The 19234-nt window shown below is 41.1% G+C and overlaps 1 protein-coding gene across 22 annotated transcripts in view; it reads right to left on the bottom strand.

Annotated features, from left to right (window-relative positions):
* Positions 1–18729, bottom strand: part of FNBP1 (formin binding protein 1) — a 66305-nt gene extending 47576 nt beyond the window's left edge. For 5 of the 22 annotated variants that reach the window (XM_068211262.1, XM_068211264.1, XM_068211266.1 and 2 more), the window contains exons 1-4: positions 18614–18721; positions 12451–12566; positions 7755–7811; positions 5083–5230 (exon numbers count right to left, since the gene is read on the bottom strand). In XM_068211262.1, coding sequence (XP_068067363.1) covers positions 5083–5230; positions 7755–7811; positions 12451–12566; positions 18614–18688 — 396 coding nt within the window. In that variant the 5' untranslated portion in view covers positions 18689–18721. Of the gene's footprint in view, positions 1–5082; positions 5231–5579; positions 5625–7754; positions 7812–12450; positions 12567–18613 lie in introns of all 22 variants that reach the window. The other 17 variants (XM_068211263.1, XM_068211265.1, XM_068211261.1 and 14 more) reach the window with 11 other exon arrangements.
* Between the last annotated feature and the right edge of the window lie 505 nt (positions 18730–19234).

The following is a 19234-nucleotide window of genomic DNA, read 5'->3' as shown; positions in this document are numbered from 1 at the left end:
GGGATATTAGTATTAGTTTCCCACACAAAAATGCTTTGGAAACTTCCATAATAAGCACTTGCTTTTTCTCCTCATGGAACAGCCCTTTACAGCACAATGCCATGATAACACACCAATATTTAACACAGCTCCATTGCATTTATGATCCATAATTTGGTGAAAACCAACAAACACTTCATAAGAACAGAGAATTTATTATGATCTTTCCTAAATAATTTTCTGCATTCTTAAATTTTTTTTAGTAATTAGCATTTAACACTTTACTGGTACAATTTAACTTAACAAAATACAGCTGAAACACCTCACAAGAAAGATGATGAATATTTAGAGTGGGACTGTTGTGCAGTGAATTTATCAAGCACAACATAAATACCTTTACATTTAGATTAAAATTAAGACTTTCATTCATAGGGCAATGAAGTGAAAGTGGATTAGTCACAAAACATGAGCTGGGGAAAGCTTGGTTTAAATTGCATCAATCTGAAGTTTGAAGTTTGGCAAATCACTTCCTGTCACTGTCACTCTTTTCCTTTTCCCACCCCTCACTTGGCCATTGGTTTGTCACTTCTGGAAGGCAGCAATGTCTCTCTGTGCCCCTGCAGCAGAAAGCACAGCTGTGCTCCAAACACACACAGGCCTTGAGGCACATCCAAAACGCAACATGGAAAAATCCATTGTGCTCCTGACAGGGCCGTGTGCTGCCACCCTGCCTCACGCCTGCTCCACGCCGGAGAAATCCTCTGGAAAACCACAGGACTATTTGCAGAACAGGGCACTATTCAGAATGAGTGAACGTGACAGAATTCCTCCAATTATTTGCTTTTCATCAACACCTGAGAGCCTACAAGAAACAGAAAGTCCTCTGACAGGCACCCCCTGGATGAATGCACACAAGGAGGGTCCACCATAAAGAACCAGACCTGTTTTGCCCCCATGGTACCCATAAGGATTCATTCATTCCCTGTTCCCCTTCTATCCCTGCACAAAATGGAATGTATTGACACCAGGTAAATTCTCTCCCAACCACAGAATCCCAGTGCTGCACCAGTTCAGTTTGTAGCAAAGCCCTTGGCTTCTACTTGACTTTCATGCTTGATTGTATGGAGCCAGACCAGCCCCAAGGGGAGGTGGAGGTAGAGGTGAGAGCAGCAGCAGTAATAAGACGGATAGTTCACGACTCCCAAATACATTTTTAGCAAAGCTGCCATGAGCAATGGCTCCACAGAGCAGCTGCTGCCAGAGGAGGCCATGAGTCAGAACTAGTTTTTGACCAGAGATCTAAATCACAATGGCCCCAGGAAATAATTCTTGAATTTTTATCCAAATTACAGAATTGGATGGATTCCTCAGCCAGAGTTGGATCTGTAAATAAACTATGGCCTGTGAATGTTAAGGGAAAAAAATAAGCCAACAAACAGAAATTCTCAATGGTTGGCTCAGTACATTTCCAACCTAGAAGTGTATTACGTGTCAGTGCATGTGAAGTAAAGTCCAAACACTCCTCTTGACATGACAGGATCACCACCTTTTCTTTTGTCAAAGATGGACAAGACTAAGACCCAATTTTGTAATACTGCAGCTCCTCTAGCTGTCCCAAAGCAAGGCTTTGGTGACACTGGGCTGATATGAAGCATGACTGCAGAAGCAAGTTCTTCCCAGAGGAAGAACCACTCAGAGGTGATTCCCACCTCATCTGTGTGACTTGATGACATCTTCCAACAGTAATTCAGTCACGGGCCTCTAACCTCAATAACCTCAAGAGGAATATGGATGAGACATGCCCTTCACACAACATAGAACTGAAATTTGAGCTTTTAAGCAGCTAACAAGGACCCTGAAGATGAGAATTTCTCCTGAGAGAGCATGGACACAGAAAGACCAAGAGAACACAAGTTCAAGTGAGGAACTGCACTATAAAGAGTTTCACTTCACTGGGCAGCTGGGAAGAACTGAAACAACACAAGGAGTTCTCCCTCTCACTGTGTGAAAAGCAGGCAGGGTGTGCAACTGACTTCAGTGACTGTCAGGGCAAAACAACTGATTTGGTACAGTGACAACATTGAGAGCAATCCTATGGAAGAGGAATGCATAATATGATAAAGTCATTGATTCACCTTTGCTCCTAAAGATATTCAAGTTTCACACAATAAGTCTTTGCCTGATTTATTGTAACCACTTTCTGAAGGTCCAAAGCCATCATGCAACAAAGCACAGGATCTGAAAAATGTAAAGGTAACCCAGAGCTCTCTCAAGCTCTGAATCAGATCAGAGAAAAAAGGAGGTATCTCTCTTTTGAACAGCTCCAAATCACTGACATTGCACATTATCCCACTTGTCCAACCTGCACACTTGTCCTGCCTGGTTTTCAGTAGTTGCTTCTTTCCTTATTTTCACCACTAGCAACTATCTTTTATAGAAAAAAACATCCTATAGGCAGCCATCAAGCACACCTTTCAGAAAGCCAATCAAACCCAATATATGTACAATTTACATACATTTTACCCAGCATAAAAGCAATGTAAGGCATGATACAGTATCAGCTCTGCACTGCTTACAGGCCAGGGGCTTGCACTTGTCAAGGATAACCCAAGAAGTGATTTATTACTGTGTGACCCTGATCATCTGCTGGTGTAATTCCACCTGAATCAATAGAGCTAAATGAGCGTGAAAACAGAGCAGAGCAGGCAGGCACCAGCTCCCACGTGTTTAAAGATCACCAGCCATGCTCATTGCCCACAACTCCAGCAAACACTCTTGTGCATCAGAGGGGCTTCCTTTGGAAACAGAAGCTGTATTTACAGATATTTGAAAAAATTCTCCCCTGTGAGGGTGCTGAGGCCCCAGCACAAGTTGTCCAGAGAAGCTGGGGCTGCCCCAACCCTGAAAGTGTTCAAGGCCAGGTTGGACAGGGTTTGGTGCAGGCTGGTCAAGCTATCCCTGCCCATGGCAGAGGAGAACAGGATGAGCTCTAAGGTCCCTTCCAACCCCATTCTGATTTGCCTTACCACTTTCTGCTGGACTTGAGTTCATCTTTCACACATTTATGACACCTCTGTGTATCATTTCCATCTTCCAGGTGGGAAAGTAAAACCAAAAGTGTAAAGGTGCTTATCTACCACAGCCATGCTGAAATCACTGGAAATTTGTACCATTTTACAGGTATTTGGACACCTGAATGACTTAATTCAAGACTCAGTGGACAAGAATGTGGGTCTCCCAACTCCTACACATGGACCCAGCCCCAGGAGTGGCTCACTCAAATGATTCTTTGGACTTGGAGCACAGCAGCTGATAGCAGAACAAGCAGCAAGCATGAGAACTCTGCCAACAAAATTTCTGGAAATACCAAGTCATTCATTAATTGATATAATAAACTGTTTTGCCTAAGCTGCAGATCTCAGTGATATTTACACAACATCCACCCTCCCCTCCTGCAGATCTCAGCAGGATCAATGCTTTTACAGGATGAACTGAGAGGCTGTGTATGAAAAATGCCTGAGGGCGGGAACAGTTTCCTTTTCAACACCATTTTCTCATGAATGAGAAATCTACAGGAACCAGACAAGGATTCCTAATTCCTATAAGCCTCTACTTATGTTGCAAGAACAAAGCAACTCTGACTGACAACTGTTTTCTGTTAAAGGCCAGTAATTATCAGCAACAGCAGGTAAATACACTCAGTTGCCCTTTGCTGTTCCCATGCTCTTATCATTAGGCCAATATTAAACTAATTTTCCAGTCATCCACCCATTACTTATGAGCCATACTTACTAGAAAAGTTTACAAACAAAACAAAAACCCAGTGGTTACTGCTCAAATTCTTTACAAGAAATATTGCAAGCCCTCTTCCATGGTACTTAGAATGTCTAGGTATTCCAATCAAGTTATATGCCCATGTAATTGAAAAAAATATGTAAAAACATTAGAGCTGAAAGAAAATGCCACACTAGAATGCTGCTTTTATTGTCTTTTTTCTCCTTTTTGCACAGATCTATGCTGGATACAAGGTCACAGAGGGGCTAGGAAAATATTCCCATCACAGCTATATGTAAAGCATCCTTCCATGCTGTCTCTGAAAGATTACACACCATTCTGCAGATTAAAGATATGTCTATATATTCTTTTCCTCTGCTGACAGAATTATCATTCTAATGCTATACTTAGAAAAAGGTGGTGATTTCCAGGGCTCTGCTCCCACACAGCTCCTCAACACATGCTTAGTGTTTAGTGGGACTATTTATAAATGTATAATTCTGCAGGAGTATTTTTGCACTTTCCAAAATAGACCAACAGTTTGGAAATTAAATATAATGCTCTGATGCTCCCTTTGCACTTTGCTTAGTCATTTTATACCTGTTGTATGAGTGTTTGTAGTGCTTAGAATCCTTCTTCTATGCTCACACATCCAAGAGATAAAAGGGTTCAAGGCAAGGAAGGAAATCACATCTCAACTATCCATTTTACAGAGCTGGTGATGTGCAAATTAATCAGCATTGAACGTTCACTGTAGCAGGCACATAGGTCCCTAAAGTACCAGCTGCAATGGAGCACTAACTAGCTATTAATTCTACCACTCTTGAAGGACAACAGGTTGAAACCCACATTCCCCACCTTCACCAAACAAGACAAACCCTCTACTTCTAATTAAAATAACTTTTTTACAGAGTCCCTTCGGCCAGATCTGGCTGAGAAGCACAAAAAATGTGAATCAAGATCCAAATAATTCTCTCAATCAGCCTCAGCACTGCAGCTCCTCTGTTTATTTCAGGCTTTACACAGCGCTGCTGGACTCTTCCCTAAGCAAGCTTTTGGCTAACAGAGCCTTAAGCACAGATGGGTCTCTGACCTTATTTAGCAGGGATTCTCCTGCAGGCATTGCTGTCTGATTTTATAACATTTGATTCAAACGGTTCAGTGACTTGGCCAGGGCACATAACCCACTTCTTTAATGCTTGGTTCATTAGCACAGCTCATGTTTATTAACTACAAATAAATCTCACTTAACATTGAACTCCACTACCACTAATTAGCTGTCTTAAATAGCAATTCATTGTGAATAATAAATAAAAAAGGACGGGTTACCGATTTCCTCTCCTGTTTCAGCTCCTGCACGTAGCGTGTTAACTCTGCAGTGATCAGAGAGGTCATGTTCTCTGAGATGACCTCGTGCTGTCCAGCATAGTCATTCATTTCATTTAAAGTGGCTAGGAAGGCTCTAGTTGATGTGTACCTGCAAAGGACAGAAATGCATTTTGCTTTTAGTCCCTTTCTTTTCAGACAGACTCGCTGCAAAGGGAGGTGAGACCCTCCTTAAGCACTTAGCTTTGCAATGAATTAGCACAGATTCACAGGAAGGAATTTCTCCAAAGGAAGCCTGTCCCACACTGACAGTTGTCTGATGAGTCTATCTCAATTTAGACAGTTTGACACTAGCTCTTAAAATATCACCACTTTAGAGTGCCAAGTTCTTTATCAGCACAGCTCTGGGGCTTCAGTTTTCTAATCTCTACTCACCAAACATTTCTAGTTATACTCTCAAGTCCTACAATTCAGTGCACAGAGTCATCAGTATATCCTACCTGGAAAAATCCTGTCTAAGCAAGCAAAATTTTGGCCAGCATAGCCTAGAAAAGAAAGTTTTTCATAGTGTAAATTTGATTTAAATCAGATATAGTTTATAAAGTTTTCAAATAAGTAGAGAGTTTACTAACCAGGCATTCATTTTCAACCCATATTTTTTTTAGTACCTTCCATCACAAGGTTAATTTTTTCATATCAAATAAGCTCCCATACAGCATTCCATGTATTACTGAAAGGAAGAAACATCTGTGCACACAAATTTTGAAACAGCAGATTATGTCACTGGTATATTCAGCCCAGTGCCAACAGAGCTGCATTTAAATACCCCAGCTGGCTGTGCTGGGCAGCTGGAAGCCAGCAGCAAGACACTACTACATACTAGAAAAACTATTGTTGTTGTGGTTATTATTATTCTAATTCTAAAATAGTAGTGGCCTGCACTGATAACATCACCTAGAGGTGAAAAATCAAAGCAAAGATGGAGATATTTAGAGGAAATAGAATGGAGTGGTACCAGTAGGGATGAAAAAGGCATCAGATGAAAATAAAAACAGGAGAAACTAAAAAGGGGACTAAAAGGGACTAAAAACGTTATGAGCAGAAACATTCACAGTCAAGATGTGACATGAGAGAAATCCCAGTTGCAAAAAAATCCCAAGGTATAAAAGGCACAGAACTAGAGACTGACAATGAGCTTGAAAAGGCTGATTTTTAGCCAGGTTGTCTCCAAGCAGCATCTGAGGCACCCAAAGGTCGCATGACAAATCCCCAGATGTTGTTTTGAGACATGAAGTAACTACACTGAGGTGAACACTGCATTTATAAAGGGCAAAGGATGCACAGGATATTCTGTGCCACATCACATAGAATCATTCAACTCCAAGATCCTTTTTCAGCAATGAAGGATGTGCCAAAACCCATTGTAATAAACTCAAAATACCCATTTATGGTAGAGCTATCCAAAGGCAGATTTATTCCTAATCTTGGGTACAGACCAAAACAGCCACTGTGCTGGTAACATAATCTTCCTTGTGTAAATACCAATATCTCAGGAAACAATGGCATAAATAACTGATTCCCAAACAATGTTACTAAAAATAAATTAAAAAGCAAGCAAAAAGCCTGTTATCTCTGTTACACAAGCCACTGGAGTAGCTGTACAGAGCAGCTTGGGGGGCTGACCCAAAAAAATCTGTATTAATATAATCATCCAATTGGACCCTTATCCAAACTCTTTTGAAACATGTCAAATTTCAAGGTCAAGGGTTTGAGGCTGCTGCTGGGCTCTCCAGAGGCAGAGCAGCTCCTGAAGCAGCAGGCTGAGGGTCAGCCCTGCCATGCCTTCCTTCAGAGCTGCATTACAAAACCCTGACGTTGAGAAACGCCAGGGTCACGGCGCTCTAAGGCGAAAGGTCCTTGCTCTGATTTAGAGTCTGGTGGGAAGCTCATCTTCTAGAAAATTCTCCTTAAAGAATATCTTTATTCTCCCCAAAGGCAGGAGTGCTCTTAGGGACCTGTGGTGTCTCATCTCCTGAACCTTGTTGCTCAGAGAAGGAGCTGAGCTCTCTGCTGCTGCCTGCAAGCACAACATCAATCCCCTGCCATGGGGACAGGTCTGAGCAGGTGAATCACAAGCAGACAGGTGAGGCTGTGCCACATCCTTCAACAGCAGCAAGCCCCAGGATACTGGGAGTACAACCCTCATCCTCCACCCGGCTCTGCAGGAGCCACTGTGCTGTTAGAACATTACCCCTTTTTACTAATCTGTGTTGTCAGCCTATTTCAGTAATTTAATACTTACACAGAGTGCTTGAGTTTCATGCTAAAATTAACAACTGTTTCTGCTTCTGCTGAAAGCAGATATGAATTTGGTCGTTCACTTCAGAGAACCAGGATCAGTCTGGCTTGAAGGTTTTAAGGCACATTAAAAAACAAATGAAACCAAAATCCCAACCCACACATCTAGAAACTGCAACATAAGGGAACTGAGTCGTTACAGATCAAATCCACTCCTTAGTATCTTACCCCATAAGCCTGTTTCTGCATCTGTGATGTCTATATTCTTACACTTGACTTTAAAATCTTAGGTTTACAAGCCAAATCTTAGGTGATGACCCAAATTTTGCCATTCTTCCATCAATGTGTGCTCACCCAGCAGGAGAACATGAACATACCTGTATTCTTCCTCCTCTTTGGAGTTCTTCTTGGGTTGGTATTTCTTTGAAAGATTCCTAAAATTAAAAATACAGATATATAAAATAAAAATTTAAAATATCCTTTGAAGCTTACTGATGATCTTTAGATGCACACACATTCTGTGAGGCTGGAGTTTTTATCTGCAGTGAGCAGACACCTTTCCTGAAGCATGACAACAATCAGGCTTTGATTGTGCTACAGTAAGACTCTAAGAATGGGCTGCACAGTGCTCCAGTCTGTAACTACAACAAAGCAGCAGATTCTGAACCAAAGAAATTGCTAAATTAAGGTCATGAAGTTGATACACCTGGGTCGTGGTTCTGCTGATACACAGATCTCCTTCACCTGATCTAGAGGAGAGGTTCTTTTGGAGCAGGAGTCATCCCAGGAAAGGGAGATCTGAAGCAGCAGTTGAAACTCTTGGCTAGGCAGGTTTGCCTGCCTTTAGCAGGATGATTAGAAGGTAAAAAAAACCTTCACAAAGCTGTGGGAAGCTGCACTGAGATAGCAAAAGGGGGTTCATTTTGTGATTATCAACTAATGCTGGGGGAAGTGTGACATTTGATTATCCTAATTAGCACAGATGATTGCATCTCATTATCCCCCAGCCAACTACTGATTTAATTTTAAAACACCAATATGCTCTTGGAGTGATTGTATCTTAAATAAGAAACCTGAACCTTGCTGCGAGCACATCTGACAGTAATTGTATGGCTTTGACTGCCCCACAAGCCTCTCATCAGCAGCAAATGCAGGGATTTGGGAAGGTGTGCTGCCCACCTGCCCCTCAGTGCACCTTGCTGGTATCAGCACCATCATGCACATTGCACTGCAGCACAGCACACCCTTCAACCAGTGCACAGCACAGAGCTGACCAATTTTAAGGGTTTTTCAGTGCTCTTCTGTCCTAAACTGAGCCCCATTACTCCGTTCCCTCTGGCAGCCTCTCACCCTGCTGAGAAAGGGAAGCTATTTAGTTTAGTTTTACAAGGTTGCTTCAGTGATGAAGAGCAGCACACAGGGAATATTGATGGAATCATTGTCCGAAGGACGACTGAGTTTTATCAACTTATCCATGCCAAACTCTTTGGAGAAGTCCCAGAATACATCAAGTTGTAAAGAAACTGCCTTTGCAGAGGTGTAACCCATTCCCTGCTGATGCTGGCTTTACTGCTGACTTGGGGACAGCAGGGCCTCCCATCTCACATTTCTTATTCCTTTTGTTCTCCTTGAGGAATTAAGGAGCATCTGCCCCAGCAGAGGAGTAGCCAGAAAGCTGGCAGATTTGCACAGACAAACATGTGTTCCTCAAAATTTAAGTATCTTGACTGGAAGATATCCAAATGAATATCTCCCTCTCAGTCTGTGCCTTCTCTCCAAGAATATGCTCTGAAAAAATTAACTTCTCTAGTTCTGCAGCTTCCACCAAGCACCAGCATGGGAAGGGCTCTGCAAACTGTTCTGCATGATGAAAATAAATTTTACAGCACCCTTTGTATGCCATGGGAATGCCTCCTTCCATGCACCAGCTTGAAGGGGAAAGAAAAACCACCAAAAAAAAGCACAGAAGGCTACAGTAATAAGGCATTTTCACACAGTCAAAACTCCATCTCCCTGCACTGTCACGCTGCCCAATTAATTCTGACACACACAGCAACTGGCTTCCTGTGAATCTTTAAAGGTGCAGAAATGCTACAGAGCTGAGGGGGGAAAAAAAATCCAGTCTGCTTTCACAGACAAAACCCACTTACCAAGGATTAGCATCTGGGTTAAACACTTGATTATCTTCTGTGTAATTTACACAACACACAAATGGAGTCTATATATTTAAGGTCTCTTTTTTTTTTTTTTTTTTTTCGCTGTTTTCTAAAATCAGATGCAGGGGTTGAACCAGGTACACACAAAAAGCCCCCACAAGTGCTAGTGTATCCAAAAATACTGCTGGAGCTCAGCATGGCCTGGTGCAGTGGCACCACCAGCACTGCCCAGGGAGCAGTGACAGGGACACCTTCATTGCTAACAATGATTAGAGAGGGAGCTAACACATAATAAAGATCAGCTCTGGAAAGATTCTGTGCTGCTCTGAGCACCCATCTCCACCAGTGTTTCTATTTGCCTTTCACTCTGCATCATTTTTCCTGCCTTTACAGCTTGTTTCTCTGCTCCCATATTTCAGCTTGGGTGACAAATGTGAGAGAAAGATGTCAGACATCAGGGGTTCTGATTCTCAGATTATCCTGACACCTGAAGCTTTTTTTTTCCAACACATTTTCCTTGAGGCCATCTATCCATCATCACACTAGGCAAGGGTTTTGACACCCTTTGTGATGCTCTGAGTGCATGTGCTGCAAGGGACGTGACAAGGACACACCACCTCAGCACTGGGAGCACAGCATCCAGCACATCAGAGTCCCGTGGAAGTTAAAATACCTAAAATAAGCATTCTACCACAGTTTCTACATTCCTTCCTGTCCAGCCTAGTTTAATGATTCGATAAATATAATGCAAAACAAGAAAATAACTCAGTCAGGTCTGAAGTGGACTCCCAAACCAGGCTAATTGTAAATGGTATGTAGATCTAACCTAAAATATTAAAATACACATTTGCAGAATTATAAAGAAGAAGAAAATAAATGTTTTTAACTAGAAAAGAAATTAATTTCAATAGATGACCAGGCTGAGATGTAGATAGAGAGGAGAAATAGCTAGTTAGGGAACCCAGGGATGGAACAGAAAATACAAGTTTCACAGAAGGAAATAAATTTCAGCAGTTTTACTTTCACTACAAACAAAATTGAGTTACATCCACAGGAGTACCTGGAGTTAACCTGTCTCTTTTTAATAATATTTGCTGCATGTTATGACATGCAGTCATGTGATGCATCCCTTTTATACCAAAGGGATGTGCTACAAAAAAGGTTTGCACCAGGCTTAAGGACACTTATTAAATAAAAGCACATGCATGTTTTATTTTTCTTGTATAATGTCCAGCACTGTTTTACCTCAACACTTGACAAGTCTACATTTTTTTTTGTTTTTTCTTTTATACTTCTACCTTCTTAGATGCCTGCAAGCAGCCCCGTGTTTAAGAGCTCCATGGGGACAGATGTGTTTGTCCTCAAACCATAAAAATACAGAGAGGCAGGAAACAAATAGACTGTGGTTTTTTGGGAAGTCTAGGACAGAATAAGAAATAAAGCTCAGGAATTCATAGTTTCCACATGGTCACAGGTAAAACAATCTTTCACTTTCCTTAACATGTTGTTTATGTGTTTATCTTCATAATTAAGCTCTTTACACCTGGAATTTGTCATCCTGAATACTCCAGTGAGTCTAGTGCAGGATTGTTCCTAAGACAGGCCAGCTCACCCAGATACTCTGCTGGGCTTTCCCAGTCCAGTCACACTCTCTTTGTTCCAGCTCATTTTGCCTCTGTAATTCAACCTCTGCTCCTCTCCATAGGATGTGAGCAATTTGTTCCTGCACGAGTCATTTTCTGTTTCCTGCTTGTCTGTAGCAGAAACCCTGGGGAACCCTCCTGGCATTCCCCTGGGAGAGCACACAACCATCAAGGCAGGGATTTATCTACTACCAGCTCCTCATAAATCACATCTCCAATCCACTCAAACACAAGCAAATTCTGGGTGATATATATATTTTTTTTTAATAGACACTGTGTTAGATACACAGATCAACTGAAACCTCAGATCCCATCTCTTTAAAACCTGGGAAGATGAAAAGAGATCTCAAGATTTATTATCACTATGCAAATAAAAGGTCAGTTTACTTGGGGAATTAGGAATAATTATTCCTGCTCTCCCCTTCCCAGTTAACTCCAGCACTTCCAGTTTAGCACTGGTCACTAGTGGCTGCCAACAATGCTGTTCAGCTGTGAGCTTTACTCCCTTCTAACCCCTGATCACTTCTGTTTTTTCTACCTCACTGGGAAAATCAAGGTGATATCCACTCCTGTGGCTTCTTAGCACCTCTTCTCCAGGACCTGACCTCAAGGAAGATTTTTTTCTGTGTCTGGTTCACACATACTCATCTCTGTCTACAATCAAACCAGACATGGACATGTAGAAAGTACCCGGCAGCAATTATTTGAGATTAATTCACAAAGATCTCAGCTCTGATCAGGAGACACCTCAAAAGATTATAAAACTGTAATTCAAATCTCAGGCTATAACCTTCTTAACTACATAGGAAAAATTACCAAGGGCTGGGGCTGACTTTCTGACCTGCAGTTCCTCCCCATGCACGTTCAAAAAAGGCCTGTCTTAGTAAAAGAAAACCTAAACTTTGCCTAACAAATGGTCATTATTCCATTGAATTCTTAAACCCTTCAGCATTTTTGCACAGCAGCCCCAATTTCATGGAAAACATTACTGTGCTGTCCTCCAAGCCTGAGCCATTAATCATGCATAAACTCTGAGTAAGCCCTAGCGTGCTGCTCAGCCACCTCAATAACCTCTCTTTTTGCAAAACATGATTACTAGCAGATATAATACAACAGGATCTTAAATTAACTTTTACTTTCCAATCTCTAAATTAAAGCTATTTCCTAAAAGCCATTATTATAAACAAAATCACCACTGACACAGCAAACTTAGAGTTGATTACAGGCTCTGAAGAGATGCAACTCAAAGTCCAGAATTTTAAATATCAACTTACCTAAGCTGCTTTGCATAGCTGAGTTCAATCTCTGTTCTTTCTTTTACAAACTTGATGTACTTTTCCAGAACATCAATACCCCACTGCGTGTGTTTTTCTAAGTTGTCAAACTGGTCCTGCAATGAATCAAAAGAAAAAAAGTTTAGTCTCATTGAGCAGAGACAACTTAAAATTCATTTTCAAAGGGAGTATTACCATACAGAAAGTGTTGTTAATATTTTCCATTACCAGTTAGATACTTCTATAGTGAGACAGGTTTTTAATCAACAGAAATCTGTATTTTAACATGAGCCCAATTCAGTAACATTCTTCATTACTCATTTCTGAATCAGTTTCATTCCAGAAATACTGGCAACTCGATAAATGCCATCTTCTAATAGAAAAACATACTTAAACATAGGATAAGAAATAGATACTCATGACAGTATTTTGTTTTACTCTCAAGAACTAGTACAAGTTCCATGGATTTGGGAACTACTCCTAATTAATAATTCTGATTTTCTTGTGAAAATTATAGATTTAAACTCCAGCTTTGCCAGTACTATGAATTTAAAATGTTATTCAGAAGAGTTAAATATTTTTACAGAGCAGACTTCAATTCCTTTGTAGCCTGTTTGGTTCTAAAACAGACGACACGATGTCCCCCAAAATGACATAAGCTATGTTTTTTGAAAGTTTTTCTGTCCGCCTCTGTTTAGCTACAGATACTACTTTGTTCTTCAAATTTTGCTGCCCTCCAAAACAGTCACACATGTTTTCAATAAAATCAAGAACATTCCACAAGTCAGTCTGGGATTTGCAAATGCCAAGAGAAATTAAGCAACTCTAAATCCAAATTAATTATCCAAGCCAGTTTATTACTATCTGCAGATTTCAATTATAATCACCTTATTTTTTAAAATTTGGTTATTTCAACAGCACTCAAATCCCACAATCCATTCCACACAGCTTTGCAGAAGCTGCTGTTTCTACAATACTTGAAATCTAATTTTTAAACTGTAATACATCAAATACTTATTCTGACAGACATACACTGTAAAATAAACAAGGACTTTAATATCAGCCTAATGTATTTGGCATCAGGTTCCCTTATGATTTACATGGAAAATAGAGAGTAAGTTTGTACAATCTACAAATTTGTTTGACCGTGTTTTCCAAAAAACTACACGCAGCACTGGATTTGGGTGGGATGCTGAGCTGCCACTACCAAAGATTCTGACACAAGTGATGCTTCTCTGAAAAGTTTGCAGAGCTGTCACCGAGATACAAAAGCCAGACAAGACCACTCCCTTTAGAGAGAGCAGAAAAATAACAAAGCTACAACAAAGCCTGGTTTGTGAATATGTTGCTTTTATCAAATACCACTTTCTGCTGTGCAGCACATCTGGCTGTGACACTGAGTTACACTGGGGGCAGGAGGGACTCTGCCAGCCTTGAACACAATCGTGTACACAGGAGCTAATAAAGAACATAAACCTGCTAATAAAGCTGCTTGACTGTAATATGAAAGGGAGGAATAGGAACCATGTTAAGAAGACAAAATCTGCAAAACACCAAGAAGAAGGGAGTTAAATCAGCAGGTAAAACTCATGGAACAGCACACACAGGGTGTGTGCATTGTGTGTTTGCTCTGCTTTAGCATCAGGCACTATTTCAAACCAAGTCAGCCAAACCAGACTAGGTTTCAACTTATGTCAGTTTTAGTCAATTAAAGAGGCACTGGGGGCAGAACAGCAAAAAGCTAATAGTATAAAGTTACAAAAATAGTAAAGAACCTCTAAGTGCTCCAGGACTAAGCGCTCCAGAAACTACAATAAAGTGTTTAAGGGCAACTGAAGTAAAAAACCTCAAACTACACAAAATAGAAGTCTTGCTTCCAGCAATATAAATCACCCTTGAACCAGTGTAGCATCAGTCACTCAGAAAGAGGATGTGTGCATTCTGCAGAAAGGGAATCCAGGGACTAAAAACGTCCCTGCTTGCGTATATACAAATCTCGACTTCAGACAGCTTCAAGGCAGGGGAGAAGGCAAAATCAGGGGTAACAATGGTCCTCCTCCTGCCAGAGGGCTCAGCTCAGCCTGGAGTCTGATGCCAGCACAGAGAAGCACCTTCTGCTCTGCTTCAAGTATACAACCTCTCCATCTCTGGGATTATTCTGGAATCAGGAGAGTAATGCAAACATGGCCTTTTTAAGGTTTCTGATAAAGAGGTCTTCTAGCTCTCCCACACCCTACTCTTCCATAATTTACATTATTTAACATAAATACATGCAGATAAAATAAATACCCCATGGGGAAGTCCATTAGTCACAAGTTTACATGGATTCACACACTCCTGATTTAGAGAAGGGAAATCTCAGGCAGGGAAATTCACCCTGTAATCCCTGTAAGCAAATTTAACCACCTTTATCAGATCATATTTGTACCAAGAAACTAGCTTATTATCCTATTGTGACCCCATCCAATGAGGAAAGGTCAAGGTTTCCCAGAGGAAAGAATGCCTTTCAAGGAGATCCTGCCCTTCAAGGTAATAAAGATTTCCAGACAGAGCAGGTTCACCCTGAAAAGGCAACCCTGGTGGTGGCTTGTCCAAACCTCCCACCATCATCCCCACCCCGAATCAATTCTCAGAGCATCGTTTAGATCAGAGTTTGAATAAAAGCCCAGAAATGGCTCCAGGTCGCTGCCTCAGTGTGGGCTGGCATCCCACGGAGGGACCTGCTGGACTGTTTCTAAGGCCTCACTAGGCCAAGTTTGGTGAAAGAAAACTCCCTGAGGAGCAGTGTAAGAGGAGCACACGGCGGTGCAGCTGTTGGACAGATCAACCAGGGGAAGATGCTGAATTTCTATTTATAAAGTGAGATGAGGCACTTGCCCTGTGCCAAGCTCTAGGCAGAACCACCTCAAAAGTACAAGCACTGACCTCCACTATCAAGAGAGACAAGAGGAAGTTTAACTCTCTGCAGATTTGCTAAAGAGAAGAGCTTCTGTTCTTTTCTGGGCATGGAACAGTGCTGGCCCAAGTGCCATTTCACTCAGCAGCCAACGCCCCACAGCAGTGTGTTACACTGGGGTCATGCATTCCATTGTCCCTTCCCTTTGCTGAGTGCCTTGAGGATGAAAAAAAGTCAGTAAAATTGGCAACACCATCACTGGCTGAGCATGAGATTCCAAAGGAAGGACAGTGCAGGCAGAGGGACATGACACAGATTGTCCTCCTCGTTCCATGCACCTGGAAGGACACTGAAGGCAGGCAAAGATTCTGAGTTAATGAATCAAGAGATGACAGAGGACACAAAATGTGTTGATGGTACAGCATAACCTTCAATTCATGGAATCCTAAAGTCCAGGGATACATGTAATCAATGCAAAACAGGACTTCTGAAGAAGAGACTTCTGAGAGCAGTTAACAACATCATACCTTCAAATAATCAATATTGAAAACACTTTTTAGAAATCTATTTACTTTTCTCAAAGTTCATTACAAAAATGCATTATCAATAGGAAACTAGAGTTAAAAATCCCCCATCAATTATTCTGGAGTCTAATGAGAACAACACATGTTTTCAGCACAAAGTGCACCAGCCCTGGCAGAGATGGTTTAGCAGGTGAACTGTACCACTGCAGCCCTGCAGGTTCAATCATCAGCTGCAAGAGGGCTCAGGTGCCCCATGAGCTGCTGTTTCAGCTTTCAGTTTCAATACACAGACTCTCCTCTGTTCATTTTTGCAGCATCCTCACCCTTCCAGTCAGGGAGAACATTAGGAAACAATAAACTCCACAGGGCTTTAGCATTCAAGAAAACAAGGCAAGAAATATGATGCAATGTTCAGTAAAAATGCTCCCACTTGACCACAGTGAGGGAGAAACAAAAGGTCACACCGCACCTGTTTTCCCAGAAAAAGAACCATCAAAACATTTTCTAGAAGAATTCACTACTTTCCTCTGGCTCAGAGACTGGTTCACACCTAAGAATGTTCTTTGAGCAGAAATACTGCACTGACAGTCAGCTGTCTATCACAGTAGGCTGCCACCACAGGCTTCACGTTACTACGTCCTTCCAACCTGCCAAATCTCATCTTCTCCCAGTTTCAAGTGCCTGTGTTTATTGTGGTATCAGCTTACTAAAAAGAATAGATTTCTAATTGCCCATCACAATATGCATGTAATTAAACAACTTGTGGAACTGGAACTTGCCCCCCTTCATCAGATTCCACCTGCTTCCCAAAGCCAGCAACATGTGTCACTACAAACACTTCCCCAGGTGATGGAGGAGCTGGAATACAGGAGCTGATCCACCTGACTCAGGTGGGAAAGCAGAGCCCCTGCTGCTTAAAATGAAAACTGTTCAGAGCTTAACATATTCTTGAACATGCACACAAAAATCGAAGCTCAGAAGAGGGAAGTAGAACTTTAGTCATTAACTTGAACAGGAATTTGACATCCAAGTACCCAGAATGCTTTGAATATTTTAACCCTAAGGCAAAGTGTGTTTCTAAATTCATTTTCCAACTTCATTTCTGTTCCCATTAATTCTCTCTCTGTGCTTTTACCGCAGCCCAAATAACCTCCCATCCATGCATTCTTTCTGAAATTTGGTTGCATGCTTGTTACCCTGACAATGCTTAAAATGGAAATAGTGCTGCCCATTTGCTTTGCTTCATTTGAGTGGTTACTTTAAGCTGTCAAATCCCCTTCACTTCTCAACTGCCCTCCTGAAGTCACATTCCCCAGCTATGCAAAGTATTTTGGGAAGAGGAAAGTTAGCCATTAAGGGGAAAAAAATAAAAAAAAAAAAAAAGAAAAAGAAAAAGAAAAACCTTCTTCCCATTTCTTGGCCACATAACATGGAGTACAACCAATTATTGAGCAATAAAGTGTTATTCATGAGGTCTTTGAAGATCAGCTCAGCGAGATATTCCTTCCTCTTTCTAGAAGGCTTCCATCTATTGCAAAATAGTTCAACACACGGTGTTCAGATCCAGCGATGGACCTTCACTTGCCACCAAGAGGCTCTTCAGCCTTAACACTGACTGAAATAAAGGGGATGTCCTCACTTTTCTCTTGAGCTGCAGCCTCAGTCTCTGTGCAGCCAGACTCACTCACCCTGCCCAGTTCTAATACACAGCCAGGCCAGAAGGACTGGGGTTTCTACTTGGTTTCAACTGTGAACAAAACTTTAGATTCTAGGAGAATTTACCAGTTAATTCTGCAATTTAAATCTTCCTGTCAAACCTGCCCAGAGCAGACTGAGCTGGCAGCATTTACTGTACCAGTATCCAGGCTAAACTGTCACTGTCACCCTTTCTGTTGCTGTCAGGGGTGACAGTGCAGAAGCGTGAAATTAAAAATGCTAACACGGACACAAATAATGAAGAAAGACTACGCTGAAAATTCAGATCCTAATAGCAAATGAAAAGCTTTTATTTTTAGCATATGCCTCCTGTAATTCTCATGCAGCAATACAATAAAAGACTCAGGATTCTTGAACATTAAGAATATTTGAAGACTTTCTACTACCTCGTTCCCCAGTGAGTTTGATTCTGTTTCCTCACAAGATTATTTGTTTACATACTGTCATTAATAACAAAAATAGTAATAGGGGAATTAATATCTAATTTTTACCTCTGATCATACCTTCTCCTCCCATATCTTTTTTTTTTTTTTTAAACACTCTCATTCACTTTCACAGGCAAAAAGGAATTAAAGTGAAGATCAAGAATACATTATAGTGTTCAATTTCTAAATTACTTTTTTAGATTCCATGGTTTAACAGCTTCAAATTATAAAAATAATTAACGAGACGATGAGCCCTTCACAGGCTCGGCCGAGTCCCATATGGCACTCCAGTGCTGGCAGAATACACAGAAATTCAGATCACAGACCCTCAGAGACCTACAATAAAGCTATATGCAAATCTTAACAGTCTCCAGGCAAATTAATAATGAAAGAAAATGCATAAAATACAGGCTTACCACTGCAAGAGCCTTCCAGAAAACAGAGATGAGTAGAAAATACCAAAGCAATTCAGCATCTGTTGACTCAGCCACTACTGATGAGAATCAACTTCCCACACAAAACTTGTCAGCAAGTCAGTGAAACCCTAAGTTAATGACACTAAACAAATATCCCCGATTACATATGGAACACAGGACACCAACCTTTCCCTTCCTGCAGCAGAGACAAGGAGCACTCACAGCAGCATGGAGCACAGAGGGATGGGGCAGGGACACCATCTCTGCCAGGTTTACGCTCACACGATGCTGTGGCTTCACTGGTTGTTTTCTGAGTGAACCTTCCATTGCCCCACACATCCTGTTCTTGGTAACAAAGCTATTTATGATCATGTGCACTTGTCATGCAGATCACCTCTTTCAGCCACACATGCTTAATTTCATTTTACCCTTCAAGTATTAAATAAATGCCTCCCAACCTTTTCACCAGGATGCCTAAACAGGCATGATTTCTGCTTGAGTTGAATAATAAATAGCCCAGAGAAAAAAGCCATCTTACTTGCCCACCTCCATCTTCCTTTCATTGCTATCCCCTAAACATATTTTTCCATAAAGCCCTCAAGGTTAACTATGCTAGCTCTTCCATTCACCTGGTAACTTGATCTAGCTAGGAGACCACAAAAAGAAACATAAGATTCTTTGTTGCATCATTAGGAAACTAAATGTATTTTAAACCCTTGTGAAGGGGAATTAACAGAAAACAAGAGTGGAAACAAATTATTATGTTGAAATACTTTATTAGGTTGAAATACTTTTTATGTTGCTAGA

Source organism: Anomalospiza imberbis, chromosome 21 (assembly GCF_031753505.1).
Source record: "Anomalospiza imberbis isolate Cuckoo-Finch-1a 21T00152 chromosome 21, ASM3175350v1, whole genome shotgun sequence".
In the NCBI taxonomy this organism is placed as follows: domain Eukaryota; kingdom Metazoa; phylum Chordata; class Aves; order Passeriformes; family Viduidae; genus Anomalospiza; species Anomalospiza imberbis.
Note: the sequence above shows the minus strand (reverse complement) of the source record. Positions and strands in the feature narration are given on the sequence as shown.